General features: G+C 34.6%; 1 protein-coding gene across 6 annotated transcripts in view; it reads right to left on the minus strand.

Moving 5' to 3' along the window:
• The window catches only part of ANKS3 (ankyrin repeat and sterile alpha motif domain containing 3), a 49,616-nt gene that overhangs the window by 33,779 nt on the left and 349 nt on the right, over positions 1-15,488 (minus strand). For 5 of the 6 annotated variants that reach the window (XM_074196291.1, XM_074196289.1, XM_074196287.1 and 2 more), the window contains exons 2-5: positions 12,676-12,847; positions 6,316-6,514; positions 5,830-5,951; positions 982-1,063 (exon numbers count right to left, since the gene is read on the minus strand). In XM_074196291.1, coding sequence (XP_074052392.1) covers positions 982-1,063; positions 5,830-5,951; positions 6,316-6,514; positions 12,676-12,845 — 573 coding nt within the window. In that variant the 5' untranslated portion in view covers positions 12,846-12,847. Of the gene's footprint in view, positions 1-981; positions 1,064-5,829; positions 5,952-6,315; positions 6,515-12,675; positions 12,848-15,488 lie in introns of those variants that run through there. The other variant, XM_074196292.1, reaches the window with a different exon arrangement.

Genomic DNA, 15,488 nt, shown 5'->3' on the forward strand with positions numbered 1-15,488 from the left:
GAACATGAGTTTTTACAGACTCAAAATTCAATTCTCTATTCACTTTATCCCCACAAGCTTTCAATTATTCCAAATCAAAGAGGTACTAATTGAAATTAATAGACAATCCACCTAATTGGATCAAGAACACGAACAAGTTCTCTGAAAATAGGGAAATCTGACATAAACAATGCCACTGCTCTGACTTGGACTGGAAAAAGGGAACTCTTGGCTTAAAGACTATAGCCTTGCCCTGCTGGGTCAAGGTCATATCCTCATTTCCTACTGTTGATTTTGCTGATTAAAAGATGCCTGGGCATCATGGTCTGAGTTTACTTCCCAGGGAGAAGTTCTTCATCTGACCATATTTCTGAGCCTGGGATGTATTCTCTATTGTATGTTGACTGGTTTGTGAGGAGGCTGCTGATAAAATAAAAATTGTTCCCAGAGTAAGATTTTTACAATACTCAATTGTCACACTGTCTGGTTTAGTTAGAAATATTATCCAGGGCTTTGCCACTACTTAATCCAACAGGGCAGTAAAACAGCTAGAAGACAGAAAGAGTTCTTACGATAAGGTCATTTAAACACAAACACATACTAAGAAGCTGCTGACTACAGTCAATTCTTGATGAATAATAGCACTAATGAAAGAATAGCAGTACACATAAACCAAGACAAATCTTCAAATACTTTCTTATACAATTTACTGTCCCTCAAATATATGGGTTCATTTGCATATACAGACTGACTAATGCTGAGAACATGATCTGCAGTTAGGTAGCCAAAAAACTAGGAGCTAGAAAATAAAAAGTAGTCTTGGCACCTAATCTGCAAAATAACTGATCATAAATCATTCGTGTGTATATAATATGGTACTATACAATCACTGTGGTAGGAGACAGAAGTCTTTTTATTTTTAATCCAGGAAAAGTAGTCATCTATATTTAGCCCCTAGTTGACAAGATTACTTACTAACCATGGTTAAACATGAACACTTACATGATTCAGAAGATACTGAACAATTATTTCATGGCCAGAAGCAGCTGCTTCCATCAAGGGAGTAAATCCGTAAGTTGGTTCCCTGCAAGAGATAGACTAAAGTCAAAGGTCATTATAAAGAATGAAGTTTTCAGGGGTGGCTAGGGGGCATAGTGGATAAAGCACCGGCCCTGGAGTCAGGAGTACCTGGGTTCAAATCTGGTCTCAAACACTTAATAATTACCTAGCTTTGTGGCCTTGGGCAAGCCACTTAACCCCATTTCCTAGCAAAAAAAAAAATGAAGTTTTCTATTTTCATTCCAACAAAATACATTCACTTTTCTTTTCTTTTTTTTTTAAAGATTTTCTAAGGCAATGGGATTAAGTGGTTTGCCCAAGGCCACACGGCTAGATAATTGTTAAGTGTCTAGAGCCACATTTGAACTCTGGTACTCCTGACTCCAAGGCCAGTACTCCATCCACTACGCCACCTAGCCACCCCAATACATTCACTTTCTCCCATCCCCAAAGACAAAATCAAAGTGATCTCCCATCCTCCTCTGAACTCTTAAAGTACTCTCTTAAGCATTTACCATATTCATTCATGTACTATAGCCGTCTGTCCTAGCTGAATTATAAACTCTTTGAGATCAGGGACTATTTCTTACAAATATTTTTATCTCTCTTGACACATGATAAGTACTTTAGCACTTATATGTACTGCAGATTTGAAAGTCAAATTAAAACTACATCCTCCCACATTTTATTTAATAAAAAAATATTCCCTTTTACAAGTATTAAATTCATTGTTTTTATTTCCATAACATTTCCTTTCTAAGAAGAGAGTCTAATCCCACCCCAGTAATTTCAAAAATTATATAATTGTATTGGTAGAATTCAAAATATATTTTAAAGCAGTAATCTTCAAAACTATCTGGTATTACTTGAAAAATAAAAAATAGATCATACTAGATACAGAAGAACCAGAAATAATTGAATCCAATAACTCAGTGTGTGCTAAATCCTAAAACATGAACCCTGGGAGAAAAATAAACCAACAACAAAACCTCCTTTAGATAAGAATTTTGGTAGAAATTAAGTTTAGACCAAATAAACTCAAAATGGATATGTGATCTAAAACTTTAGAAGTCATAGTAAGAAAAAATTTAGAAGAAAATCAGATCAGGTATGAGTAGAGGGTAAATTCTTAAGCAAACAAATAGAGATGAATATAAAAACAAAAGCTTCTGCATATACAAAATTAATGCAACTAGAACAAGAAACTGGGGAAAATATCCATAATAAAATATCTCTGAGAAGGATCTAACATCAAAAATGTCAAAATCAACAATAGGCAGTTAGAAGAAAACTGGGATTAAAAAAAACAGTCCTTAACAGATAAATGGCTAGAGGATATGAACAGAAGAAAAGCTGAAGACTTTTAACAATTCTAAGGGGCGGCTAGGTGGCATAGTGGATAAAGCATCGGCCTTGGAGTCAGGAGTACCTGGGTTCAAATCCAGTCTTAGACACTTAATGATCACCTAGCTCTGTGGCCTTGGGCAAGCCACTTAACCCCATTTGCCTTGCAAAAAAAAAAAATAAAATAAAATAAAATAAAAACAATTCTATAAAAGACGTCAAATCAATGAATACTTATTAAGCATCTGCCAAGAGCCAAGTACTATGAGGATAGTTAAGTGGTACAGGGGATAGAGCCAGATCCAGAATCAGATCTAGAATCTAGTACAAATCTGACCAGTCATTTACTACCTAAGTGCTTCTGGGTCAGTCTCATAATCTCTGTTTATCTCAGTTTTCTTTAAAAGTATTTTCCTCACAATTTTGTTGTGAGGATCAAATAAGACAATATTTATAAAAAGCTTGTTCTCTTCCCCTCCCTTAAGTGTTTGAAATGTGACGAGAAAAAGTCAGTTCTGTAAGGAGATCAATAGACTAAAGGAAAAGAAAACATACAAATAACTGTACAAGAAAATACATATGGGACAAATTTGAGATAATCAACAGAGGGAAGGTTCTAACATTAAGGAGATCTGGGAAAAAAAGGATTAATGAAGAAACATGCTATTTCTCACTTTCATTCTTTTACATTTATTCGATTCTTCTTGTACAAAATGACTAATATGGAAATATATTACATGATTACATGTATAACTGTGACAAGGAGAGGGAAGGGAAGAAGGGAGAGGTGGAATTTGGAACTCAAATTTTTTTTAAAAAATGCTAAAAACCTGTTTTAATATGTAATGAGTGGGAAATTTTGTGTGTGTGTGTGTGTGTGTGTGTATGTATGCACGAATGTGCATGTGCATACATATATATTTTTAAAAACTTTTTTTTGAGGAGAATTGGGAATGGTTTTTTGCAGAAGGCAGGATTTTTGCTGGGACTTGAAAGAAACTACAGAATCCAGGCAAAGATGAGGACCAAGAGAATTTTATACATGAAGAAGAGCCAGTGAAAATATTCTGAGGTACAAATCATCAAATCATGGAAAATAAGAGAAATCAAAATTGAAACAATTCTGAAATTTTAACTCACATCCAACAATTTGGCAAAGATGGAAATAGTCAATATTATGAAGCATTCAGAAAATCCAGCATAGTATAAACTCTAGGTGGAGCGGTAATTTCAGTTAAAAAGCATTTATTTACTTTACACCACTCTACTGGTAGGACAAAATACAAAAGGGCTAAAGACCAAGGGGAAAAGCAGCACAGTGGGGAAGCCTGGAGAATCAGAAATTGCACCAGGAAAGGAATGAATGATGCTGCTTTGAGCCCTACCTCAAGTGGCTCCTCTGAGAAGAATTCACAATAGAAGCCAGGGCTTAAAACCAAATTATTTAAAAGACGTGACTAAGAGACATCTCACTACTTGGGATTTTCAATGTTCAATGTTCAAAGAGTTCAATGATAAAAAGAAAAGCCTCATATACAACAAAATATATCAACTTCTTTGATAATAGCAAATTTGGGGGAGCAAAGTAGAGACAGTATTGACTGAAGAATGACTTAAGTGGTGGGACATGAATTACTGTTATGTACAAAATTTAGAATACAATAAATTCAGAGAAACATGGAAAAGACTCATGTGAATTGATTTGAAATGAAGTAAGCAGAACCAGGAAAATATAATGTCTATAATGATATAAATGGTTAAGCTTGGTTTCAAAGATATGAAATATACTTTCCCCATTATTGTCTATTTCTCTGCGTTATTTAATTTTGTTGAATTGCTTGTTTTTGTCTTTTTTTTAAAAATTTTTTGTTATATGAAGAACTCTCAAGACAGGATGTAAGATGTAAAATCAAAAATATAAATAAAAATTATTTCATTACCTTTTCACATTTTATCTCATTAAAATAAAGCAGAAAAAACTATTTAAATCAGTATCAATGATACATTTGGTCCTATCCTTGAGTTTCTGCTTTATATATTTTTTAATTTTTTTAAATTTTTGTACAACTGATTTTTTTATACGTTACTATTCTTGTTTAAGAGTAAACATAATACCCCTCCCCCCCAAAAAAATATAGACCCTCATGAAAAATAAAGTAAAAGAAAGAGAAAAAAAATGTGCTTCAAAGCCTGTGTTCCAATACTACCAGCTTTGTCTCCGGTGGATCATGTTCTTTATGACAAGTCCATCACAAAAGCTACTTCCATATTTTTCCACCATCACCATTGCTGATCACAACTCCCTCCATGCATACCTCCCCATTACCATATATTATATTTTCTCTCTCCTTTCACTCTGTCCTTCTTCTAAAATGTACTATAGAATAGCTGAGTGGTGTAGTGGACTGATCACCGGCCCTGGGGCCAAGAGGCCCCAAGCCTACATACCCAGCAACCACTAGGACCCATGGTCCCAGACAGGCCATCTAATCCCAGTCCCTTGCAAGAAGTTAAAAAGAAAATGTGTTATATCTGACCACTCTTCCCCATGATCCACCCTCTCCTCCATCATCCACATCCCCCTCTTCCCCCTTCTCTCTCCTTTTTACTCTAGATGTCTATACCCCATTGAGTGTATATGCTGTTTCCTTTCCAAGCCACCTTTGATGAGAGCAAAGGTTGCTTCATTCCCCCTCACCTCCCCCCTTCTATATCACTGCAATAGCTCATTGCAATTAAAAAAACATCTTTTATATGAAATATATTTCTGTTTTATATTTTAAAAAGCTTAACTGTCTTTCCTGACATATCTCACCCTCCTACAAGTCCATCCTGCTCACAGTTGCCAGAAAAAAATCGTTTTAAAAAGAAATCTTCAGGATACTGCTTTTGTGCTCAAAAAAAATTCACTGGTTTCCTACTCTGTTGAGAAAACTGTCTTCCTACTCCATACTCACCTGAAATGCCCTCTCTCTTCCTCTTTCATTATAAATTCTACCAATCCTTAAAAGTTCTATCATCTTAAGTCCTTTTCTTTCCATGAAACCTTCCCTGATAATTCCAGATAACAGTTCTCTTACCCATTTTTGTCTAAAATATTGTCCATAGCAAGATAAATTGTCTGGAAAAAGTATTTTTAATATTTGATTATATTCAATTTGTCAACCAGACATGATGATAAATCAATTAAAGGCTAAAACCATATTGGATAATTCTTTTTCATCCCTCAATATGCCCATTTCATGCTCTTTTCTAGGTGCTTAATAAATACCTATTCAACTGAAAGCTACTCTTTATGGAATTATCTATTTTAACCTTGTTAACATTTAAGGATAGAGTTTCCAAGAAAATTTTGTTTTCCATATGCTTCAAAGGGACAGAAGAACTTCTTATGTCACCGAACACTGTGAGAGAAAAATAAAGAACTCTTGGTTGGTCTTACTTTACCTTAAGTTAGCATTAGCTCCATTGTCCAAAAGAAACTTGACCATCTGCTGGTGTCCAGCACTGGTACAGTGGAAAAGGGCTGTCCAGCCATGAATATCTTTCATTTCTAACTCTGCACCTTGCTTCGAAAAAAATAAATAATGATCATTATTGCGTAAGTGTTTGTCAATGGTGCTTTATAAAGAGATAATTTAGGGGCATTTAGATGACAGAATAGAACAACAGCTCTGGAGTCAGGAAGATCTGAGTTCAAATGCAGTCTTAGATACTTAAAATAATAATTACCCAGATGCGTGATCTTGGGCAAGTCACTTAATCCCAGTGCCTTGCAAAAACAAACAAAACCAAAAAAAAAACAAACCCCAAACTCCAGAGATAATTTAGAAATGAATTTATATAACAATCCATTGAATGGTTCAATTCTATTCTAATGCATAGAGTTCCACTGGATCCCACTAACAGTTCTAAAAGTACATCTCAGCTCACCTGGAGAAGAAAGTAGGCAATGCTCTCATTTCCACAACTGGATGCTAGCATCAAAGGTGTTTGGCCTTCAGGGGTTGGAACGTTGACCTTGACTCCTGCCTCCAGCAGCAGATGCACAATGGTGTCATGGCCAATATAGGAAGCATACATAAGAGGGGTCCAGCCACCACAGTTCTTCTTATTTAAATCCAACTCTCTCCTAAACAAACAAAGGAACCCTAAATAGTACCAGTAAAAATGGTCTCTTACACACTTACTAAAGAAAATTACAATGAGAAGTCAAGAAAGAAAAGACATTGAAGAAAACTGTAATTAATACTTAAAACAATTATAATTTTGTTAAACAATGATTTTTTTTTTTTTACTACCACTGGATATTTCCTTGGTATAAGAGGCAAGAAACTGTTTCCTAATTGTTTTAAAACCAAAAGTTTCCCATATCTCTCAGCATCTGGTTTATTTATGATTTCACATTTAGATTTTCTAATGTCTTGTTTTATGACTAATTTTTTTTCACAGAATCAAAGAATTTGAGAGTTGGAAGGGATTTCTGCAGGGATCTAGTCCAGTTCACATACAGAATGAATCTTCACAATATATTTAACTTTGATAAGACTAGACGCTTGGGGCAGCTAGGTGGTGCAGTGGATAGAGCACTGGTCTTGGAGTCAGGAGTACCTGAGTTCAAATCTGGCCTCTTAATAATTACCTAGCTATGTGACCTTGGGTAAGTCACTTAACCTCATTGCCCTGCAAAAACCAAAAAAAAAAGACTAGACTCTTGAGCTATACCTTTTCTTTTGTATTGAAAAAACTGCTGTCCCGCTCAAAGTAAGGGTAAAAATAAGAGCAAGAAAATAAGCTGTCTCATTAACAGAAATCCTTCCTTTTTCTGTTTGATCCTTCCTATTTCCAGGAAACTTCCAGTGCTACCCTAGCATTCCAACCAATTTAGTAAAAGTAAAAGATCAACAAGATGTTTTCCCATCTCTGAGTCCTCTCGCCATTTTATTTTCAGTCCATAGTATATAGCATTGGGACTCTGGACAGTAACAGTAAGCAAAGCAAAAAAGTTAAATTTTAAATTATAAAAGATGCATCTCTGATCACCAGTCTAAATTTTACTCTCAGTCCTTGGTGGCAACAAGTGTGGAGTTTTTGGCCAAGAAATTAAGGCCAAAAAGGCTGTTCTGTACTTTAGGGCTAAAACAACATCTGAAAAGGATTATAAATGATGACCAAGGTTGATTTATATTAGGAATGCAGGATTCACAGAATCAGAACTTTAGTAGAACTGAAAAAAAGCTGAGGTTCAGATTCAAGCTCATATCTAGGAGTGATTCTCAATGAGTCACTCTTAGTTTATTTACATAATAGAGATGTTAAAAAGCATCTGTATTGCTATAAATTCTTCTTGACTCTGTAAGATTTAAAATACTTAACAAATGGGGTTAGATGAAAACAAGATCTACATGACTTCACATATATATTCCATTATCATATTCCTTGCCTTCTTAATGGATGGGGAAGGAGTATAGGAAAAGGATTTGGAATTCAAAATTTAAAAATGAATGCTTTAAAATGCCTAACAAATTACAGAAAGAATTAACCATTTTATCCTAGATAATGATAATAATGAAACAACATACCAAAACCTATGGGATTCATTCAAAGCGACTCTCAGGCGATATATTATACCTCTAAATGCTTACATGAATAAATTGGAGAAAGAGGAAATCAATGAACTAAACATGCAACTAAAAAAATTAGAGAAAGAACAAATCAAAAATCCCCAATTAAATACCAAATTAGAAATTCTAAAAATTAAAGGAGAAATTAATAAAATCGAAAGCAAAAAAAACTATTGAATTAATACATAAAACCAAAAGTTGGTATTATGAAAAACCAATAAAATTGATAAACCTCTGGTCAATTTGATTAAAAAAATAAAGAAGAAAACCAAATTGCTAGTATCATAAATGAAAAAGGTGAACTCACCACCAATGAGGAGGAAATTAAAGTAATAATTCAAAACTATTTTGCTCAACTCTATGCCAATAAATTTGATAATCTAAGTGAAATGGATGAATATTTACAAAAATATAAGTTGCCCAGGTTAAATGAAGAAGAGATTAAATAACTAAACAATCCTATCTCAGAAAAAGAAATTCAACAAGCCATTATTGAACTCCCTAAAAAAAAATTTCCAGGGCCTGATGGATTCACAAGTGAATTCTACCAAACATTTAATGAACAATTGGTTCCAATCCTATATAAACTCTTTGGAAAAATAGGGAAAGATGGAACTCTGCCTAACTCTTTCTATGAAACCAATATGGTACTGTTACCTAAACCAGGAAGAGTTAAAACAGAGAAAGAAAATTGTAGACCTATTTCCCTGATGAATATAGATGCAAAAATCCTAAATGAAATCTTAGCAAAATGATTACAAGTCATCATTAGGATAATACATTATGATCCAGTAGGATTTATTCCAGGAATGCAGGGTTGGTTCAATATTAGGAAAACTGTTAGTATACTCAATTATATCAACAACAAACCCATCAGAAACCATATGATCATATCAATAGATGCTGAAAAAGCTTTTGACAAAATACAGCATCCATTCCTATTAAAAACACTAGCGAGTGTAGGAATGAATGGACTGTTCCTTAAAATAATTAGCAGTATCTATCCGAAACCATCAACAAGCATTATATTCAATGGGGAGAGACTAAAGGCATTCCCAATAAGATCAGGGGTGAAACAAGGATGCCCATTATCACCACTACTATTCAATATTGTATTAGAGATGTTAGCATCAGCAATTAGAGAAGAAAAAGAAATTGAAGGAATTAGAATTGGGAAGGAAGAGACAAAACTCTCACTCTTTGCAGATGACATGATGGTCTACCTAGAGAATCCCAAGAAATCATCCAAAATGCTATTGGAAACAATTAGCAATTTTAACAAAGTTGCAGGTTATAAAATAAACCCTCATAAATCCTCAACTTTTCTATATATGTCTAGCAAGAAACAGCAGGAAGAGCTAGAAAGAGAAATCCCATTCAAAGTAACCTCAGAAAATATAAAATATTTGGAAGTCTATTTGCCAAGACAGACTCACCTTTTTGAAAAAAATTATAAAACACTGCTCACACAAATTGAATCAGATTTAAATAACTGGGCAAATATCAACTGCTCATGGATAGGTAGAGCTAATATAATAAAAATGACAATTCTACCAAAATTAAACTATCTGTTTAGTGCCCTACCAATCAAAATTCCAAAAAATTACTTTAACGAGTTAGAAAAAATTGTAAGTAAATTCATATGGAGAAATAAAGTCAAGAATTGCCAGGAGCTTAATGAAAAAAAGTGGAAAAGAAGGGGGCTTAGCCCTACCTGATCTAAAATTATATTATAAAGCATCAGTCATCAAAACTGTTTGGTATTGGCTAAGAAATAGAGTGGTGGACCAATGGAATAGACTAGGTCTAAAAAGCAGGAGATGATTATAGTAATCTGCTGTTTGATAAACCCAAAGAGTTCAGCCATTGGGATGAAAAACTCCCTCTTTGATAAAAATTGCTAGAATAATTGGAAGTTAGTATGGAAGAAACTTAGATTAGACCAACACCTCATACCCTTTACCAAGATAAGATCTAAATGGTTACAGGACATAGACATAAAAAACAATACTATAAGCAAATTAGAAGATCAAGGACTAGTCTACCTGTCAAATCTATGGAAAGGGGAGCAGTTTATGACTAAGGAAGAGTTGGAGAACATCACCAAAAACCAATTAGATGATTTTGATTACATTAAATCAAAAAGCTTTTGCACAGATAAAACCAATGTAATCAAGATCAAAAGAAAAGTAGTAAATTGGGAAACAATCTTTACAACTAATGATTCTGACAAAGGACTCATTTCTAAAATATACAGAGAACTGAGTCATATTTTTAAAACAAAAAGCCATTCCCCAATTGAAAAATGGTCAAAGGATATGCAAAGGCAATTTACAGATGAGGAGATCAAAGCAATCCATAGCCATATGAAAAAATGCTCTAAATCATTAATTATTAGAGAAATGCAAATTAAAGCTTCTCTGAAGTACCACCTCACACCTCTCAGATTGGCCAATATGACCAGAAAAGGATAATGATCATTGTTGGAAGGGATGTGGGAAATCTGGGACACTATTACACTGTTGGTGGAGCTGTGAACTCATCCAACCCTTCTGGAGAGCTATTTGGAACTATACCCAAAGGGCAACAAAAATGTGCATACCCTTTGACCCAGCAATACCACTACTGGGTCTATACCCTGAAGAGATGATGAAAAAGGGTAAAAAACATTACTTGTACAAAAATATTTATAGCAGCCCTGTTTGTGGTGGCAAAGAATTGGAAATCAAGTAAATGTCCTTCAATTGGGGAATGGCTTAGCAAACTGTGGTATATGTATGTCATGGAACACTACTGTTCTATTAGAAACCAGTAGGGATGGGATTTCAGGGAAGCCTGGAGGGATTTGCATGAACTGATGCTGAGTGAAATGAGCAGAACCAGAAAAACACTGTATACCCTAACAGCAACATGGGAATGATGTTCAACCTTGAAGGACTTGCTCATTCCATCAGTGCAACAATCAGGAACAATTTTGGGCTGTCTGCAAAGGAGAGTGCCATCTGTATCCAGATAAGGAGCTGTGGAGTTTGAACAAAGTGCAAGGACTATTCCCTTTAATTTAGAAAAAAACAGATATCTTATTGTCTGATCTCGTTAACTCTTAGACTTCTCTAAGGATATGATTTCTCTCTCATCACACCCAATTTGCATCAAAGTACAACATGGAAACAAAGTAAAGACTAACAGAGTGCTTTCTGTGGGGGGGGGGAAGCAAGATTGGGGGGGAATTATAAAACTCAAATAATATCTTTAATAAAAATAAATTTTAAAAAAAGTCTAACAAATGATAACTATTATAAAAATTATTTTAAACCATTTTAATTGTGAACTAGCAATTTACTGATAAACATTTCCATATATATAAAGGCCACAAAATAAAATTAAATATAAAACTGGGACTCTATTAAGTACAACCTGCTTTTTAAATATGCATACAAATTTAAAATGATAGTACCAATCTGTTCAGCTTACTTATGTCTCCTTCTGAAATTGCTCTCTTCTATGTTTTTAAGAAAAAATACACATATATAGATATCTGTTAAATGCAGTGTATATATACACTGCATTTAACAGATATCACTTGGCTGACAGTATTCTGATTGACATGTCTGATGACCTCTCTCCTATGCATCTCCAACTCCTAGACATTTCCTACTAAATGCCCCAAAGACAGTTTAAATCCAAGATATCAAAAATTGAATCTTTACCCCTAACATCCTCACCCCTTCCTTATTACTGTCCATTGTTGAGTCACCCACACTTAGGGTGTTATCCTCAGTCCTTCACTCTCTCATTCCTCCATAGCCAATCTATTGCCAAGTCTTGTCAATGTTACCTTTATAACATCTTTCCCTGATGCCTACTTCTCTTCTCTGACATTGCAACCACCTGACTTAAGCCCTCATTATCTCTTGCATAGAAGACTACAATAGCCTGCTAGTTGTTCTTCCTGCTCCAAGTCTCTCCCTAATCTACTTCATCCTTCAACTCTGCTGTCATATTTATCTTCTTAAAGAGCAAGTGTGACCATGTCTTCCTAGTCAATAAATTCCAGTAGCTTCCTATTACGTCCAGGATCAAATGAAAAAAAATCTGTTTTGCTTTCAAAACCCTTCAAACATGGTTCCAACTACCTTACCAGTTTTTAACATAACTTGCCCCAATGTACTATATAATCTATTAACATTGGCCTCCTTACACTTCTTTGCACAAGATAATCCATTCCCTGACTCCCTATATTTTCATTGGCTATCTCCCATGATGAGAATTCTCCCTCTCCTAATTTCTCCCTCTCTGACTTCAAATCTCAGACTCTTCTGAACCCTCTCAAAGTTAATGACTTTCCTTTGTTGATATATATCCGTTATATCTCTTAGTTGTAATAGTTATTTGCAAGTCCCCAAACCCCCCATTAAGACTGAGACCTCTGTAAGAGCAGGGACTGTCATTTTCTATCTTTATAGTGCTAACACATAAAAGATCCTTGACTTTATACCAGATAAAATGAGCATTTCTGTATACATGTTGAAATTCACTGCTCATAGGCAAATAAGCATTCATTCATTGGACACAATTATTGCACAACTACAATTTGCAAAGTAAAAAGAAACATGAAGTGGTAAGAGAAAATATAAGAGAATTAACATTTTCTAGTGAGACCTCTTACCGTTGAATACATTCCTTCACCACTTCATACTGCCCAATTGAAGAAGCTGTATGAATATCCAAGGGAACATCCAACTCTTCCTGACAAACTAGATGACCAGGTCCATGCCACATGGATAAACTACGGTTGAGCAGCTCAGATTCACTGGCTTCATCACTAAGCTCAGACATCTCTATAGTGAAAAGAGAACATAAAAGTTTGCTTTCTTCCCATTCCGAGTGGATTTTAATATCCAAATGCTAATTCCCAAAACAGTTTAAATTCACTGTTCTGATAAGATTGATTTTATTTGTGTGAATATGTGTGTGTATACACACATATATATATATGAAATTTCAAAGGACAATATTTATTTAATATATTCTATATATTATATTTAATATAATATTCATTATTCTATAATTTAATTATCCCTTTCATCTACCTTTTTTTCAGTGTACTGAGCCAATATACTCAAGAAAATGGCAGTTAAAAAAAGTTCCACATACAGATTTTCCCTACAATTCTCATTTTAAATATCAGCAATTAGGCTGACAATGTTTAATTAGCACAGACAATAGAAACTATCTGAAAGGATTCCCAGTTCTGGACAACTTCTGTATCCCAGTGGGCTATCCTATCACTCCAGTGGATGAAATTTGGATTCTAAAATATTTAAATGACTTGAAACTGCCATGACTTCAATTATTTTAACCAGGTATATGCCATAGCTGTTCTTATTTCATCAATTAAAAAAAACCCACAAACTAAATTACATAGTTCATTAAAAGAAGTTATCTATGAAGTAATCTTGGGGAAAAATCTTTTTCAAAAGTCAGAGAAAGCTCATCTCCTCATCACATTTCACAAGGCATCCACATGATGAATCACATCACCAAATGCTCACATTCACTGACTCATGATATGCCCCAAAATGAATTTACTTAGTGTTTGAAGTAAATGAACTGTATCACTCAGCACTGTACTTAGTATCCAAATACATTAGGAAATAGAAATTTATTTAATTTTCAAATAATACAAACATACAAATTACCAGTCACTCTCTGGGAATTTATATAGCAGAATTCCAAGGATTAACCTTTTAAAACAGACAAGCTTTGATAAAACAAAGCCCTCTGACATAAATTGGAAGCTATGGCCAGTTTTGAGCTTTGTCAACTACTTTCCCAAGTACTATTTTTGGATAGCTAGTTATCCAGATTAACATTTCCAAAAGGCTTCAAGTGGGCCTTGATCTCAAGATTTGTATTGGTTAACTGTAAGACTTCCATAACTAGAATATAACTTGGGAATCTATAAAGGTTGGATAAAACTTGTATTTTGAGAACCCTGGATTTGACTGTCCCTAGGATAGACATGAACTGTAACCAAGTTTATAATAAAGTGATGACTAAAAGAAGTTCCTTCAAGAAGGCTACAAAATATATTTTATTCCATTATCTGAATCATTGAATTACAGAACTTTTGAGGTAAAACGAGGGTAGAGAAGATCTAGTTCAACCTATTAACTACACAAATGAGGACACTGAGATCACAGAAAGTAAATGAGTTACCAAAATAACCCCATAGTTCCTATTTACAAAAAAGGAAACACCTCTAATTCAGTTAGCCTAACTGATCCTGGCTGGATATTCAACTTAATAAACATTTAATGGTATAAAAACCACTGTGTTAGATACTGGAGATACAAAAATGAAAAATGATAATCCCCACCTTCCCAGGTCCTATGATCTAAACTGTGCTACACAAATTTAATGTGATAATGGGGCAGCTAGGTGGCTCAGTGGATAGAGCACCAGCCCTGGAATCATGGAGTACCTGAGTTCAAATATGGCCTCAGACACTTAATAATTACCTAGCTGTGTGGCCTTGGGCAAACCACTTAACCCCATCTGCCTTGCAAAAACCTAAAAAATATATATATATATTTTGGTAATTTTATTTCAACAAAATTGGTGTTTTGTGATCTTATGTATTTTACTTTATGCATTTAAAAACATCATTCTGAAGAGTCCATAGTTTTTTCCAGATTGTCAAATGAGTTTATGACAAAAAAAGGTAAAAATTCCTGTATTAAAAATTAAAAACTGACATTTACGTAGTACTTTACAGTTCTACAATAAGTAAAAATAATTGCTAGCTAGCACTTACATAGCAATTAAATGCTTGCAAAGGGTTTTACAAATATTTCATTTTATCCTCACAAGGTCTTGGGAAGTGGGTGCTAGGATTATCACCCCGTTAGAGATACAAGAAAAGTGAGGCAGAACTCTTTACAAACACTATTTCATTTAATTCCCATAACAATAGCTATTAAGTGGTAAAGAGAAGAAAGAGCTGGACTTCAAATAAGAAGACCTAAGTGGCTGTATGCCCCTAGGCAAGTCATTTAACTTCTGTCTGCTTCAGTTTCCTCCCCAGTTAATGAAGTATAGAGTACTACCCCCAGGGTAATATATAATAGAATATAATAGTATACATGTAATATAATATTATATAATAGTATATATATAATAGAATATATAGAGAATATAATAGTATATAATAGCATGAGAATAGAATGACATAACCAGGTCAAAGCCTTTGCAAACCTCAAGATTATCATTTTTAATTCCCAAGCTTCAGATAAGGAAACTGAGGCTCAGAGAGATCAAGGGACTTGCTAGGAGGCCTAAGAGGCAGGGTTTGGGCTCGGCTCCAAGTCCAGCGCTGTCCACGCCGCCGGACGGCCTCCAGCACCGAGCCTGGAAGACAGCTCCACGTCATTCCCGCCTCCGGCCGAGCAGGATCGGCTCTCAGGCCTCTGGGGCCGA

Source organism: Macrotis lagotis, chromosome 8 (genome assembly GCF_037893015.1).
Source record: "Macrotis lagotis isolate mMagLag1 chromosome 8, bilby.v1.9.chrom.fasta, whole genome shotgun sequence".
NCBI classification, from domain to species: Eukaryota; Metazoa; Chordata; class Mammalia; order Peramelemorphia; family Peramelidae; genus Macrotis; species Macrotis lagotis.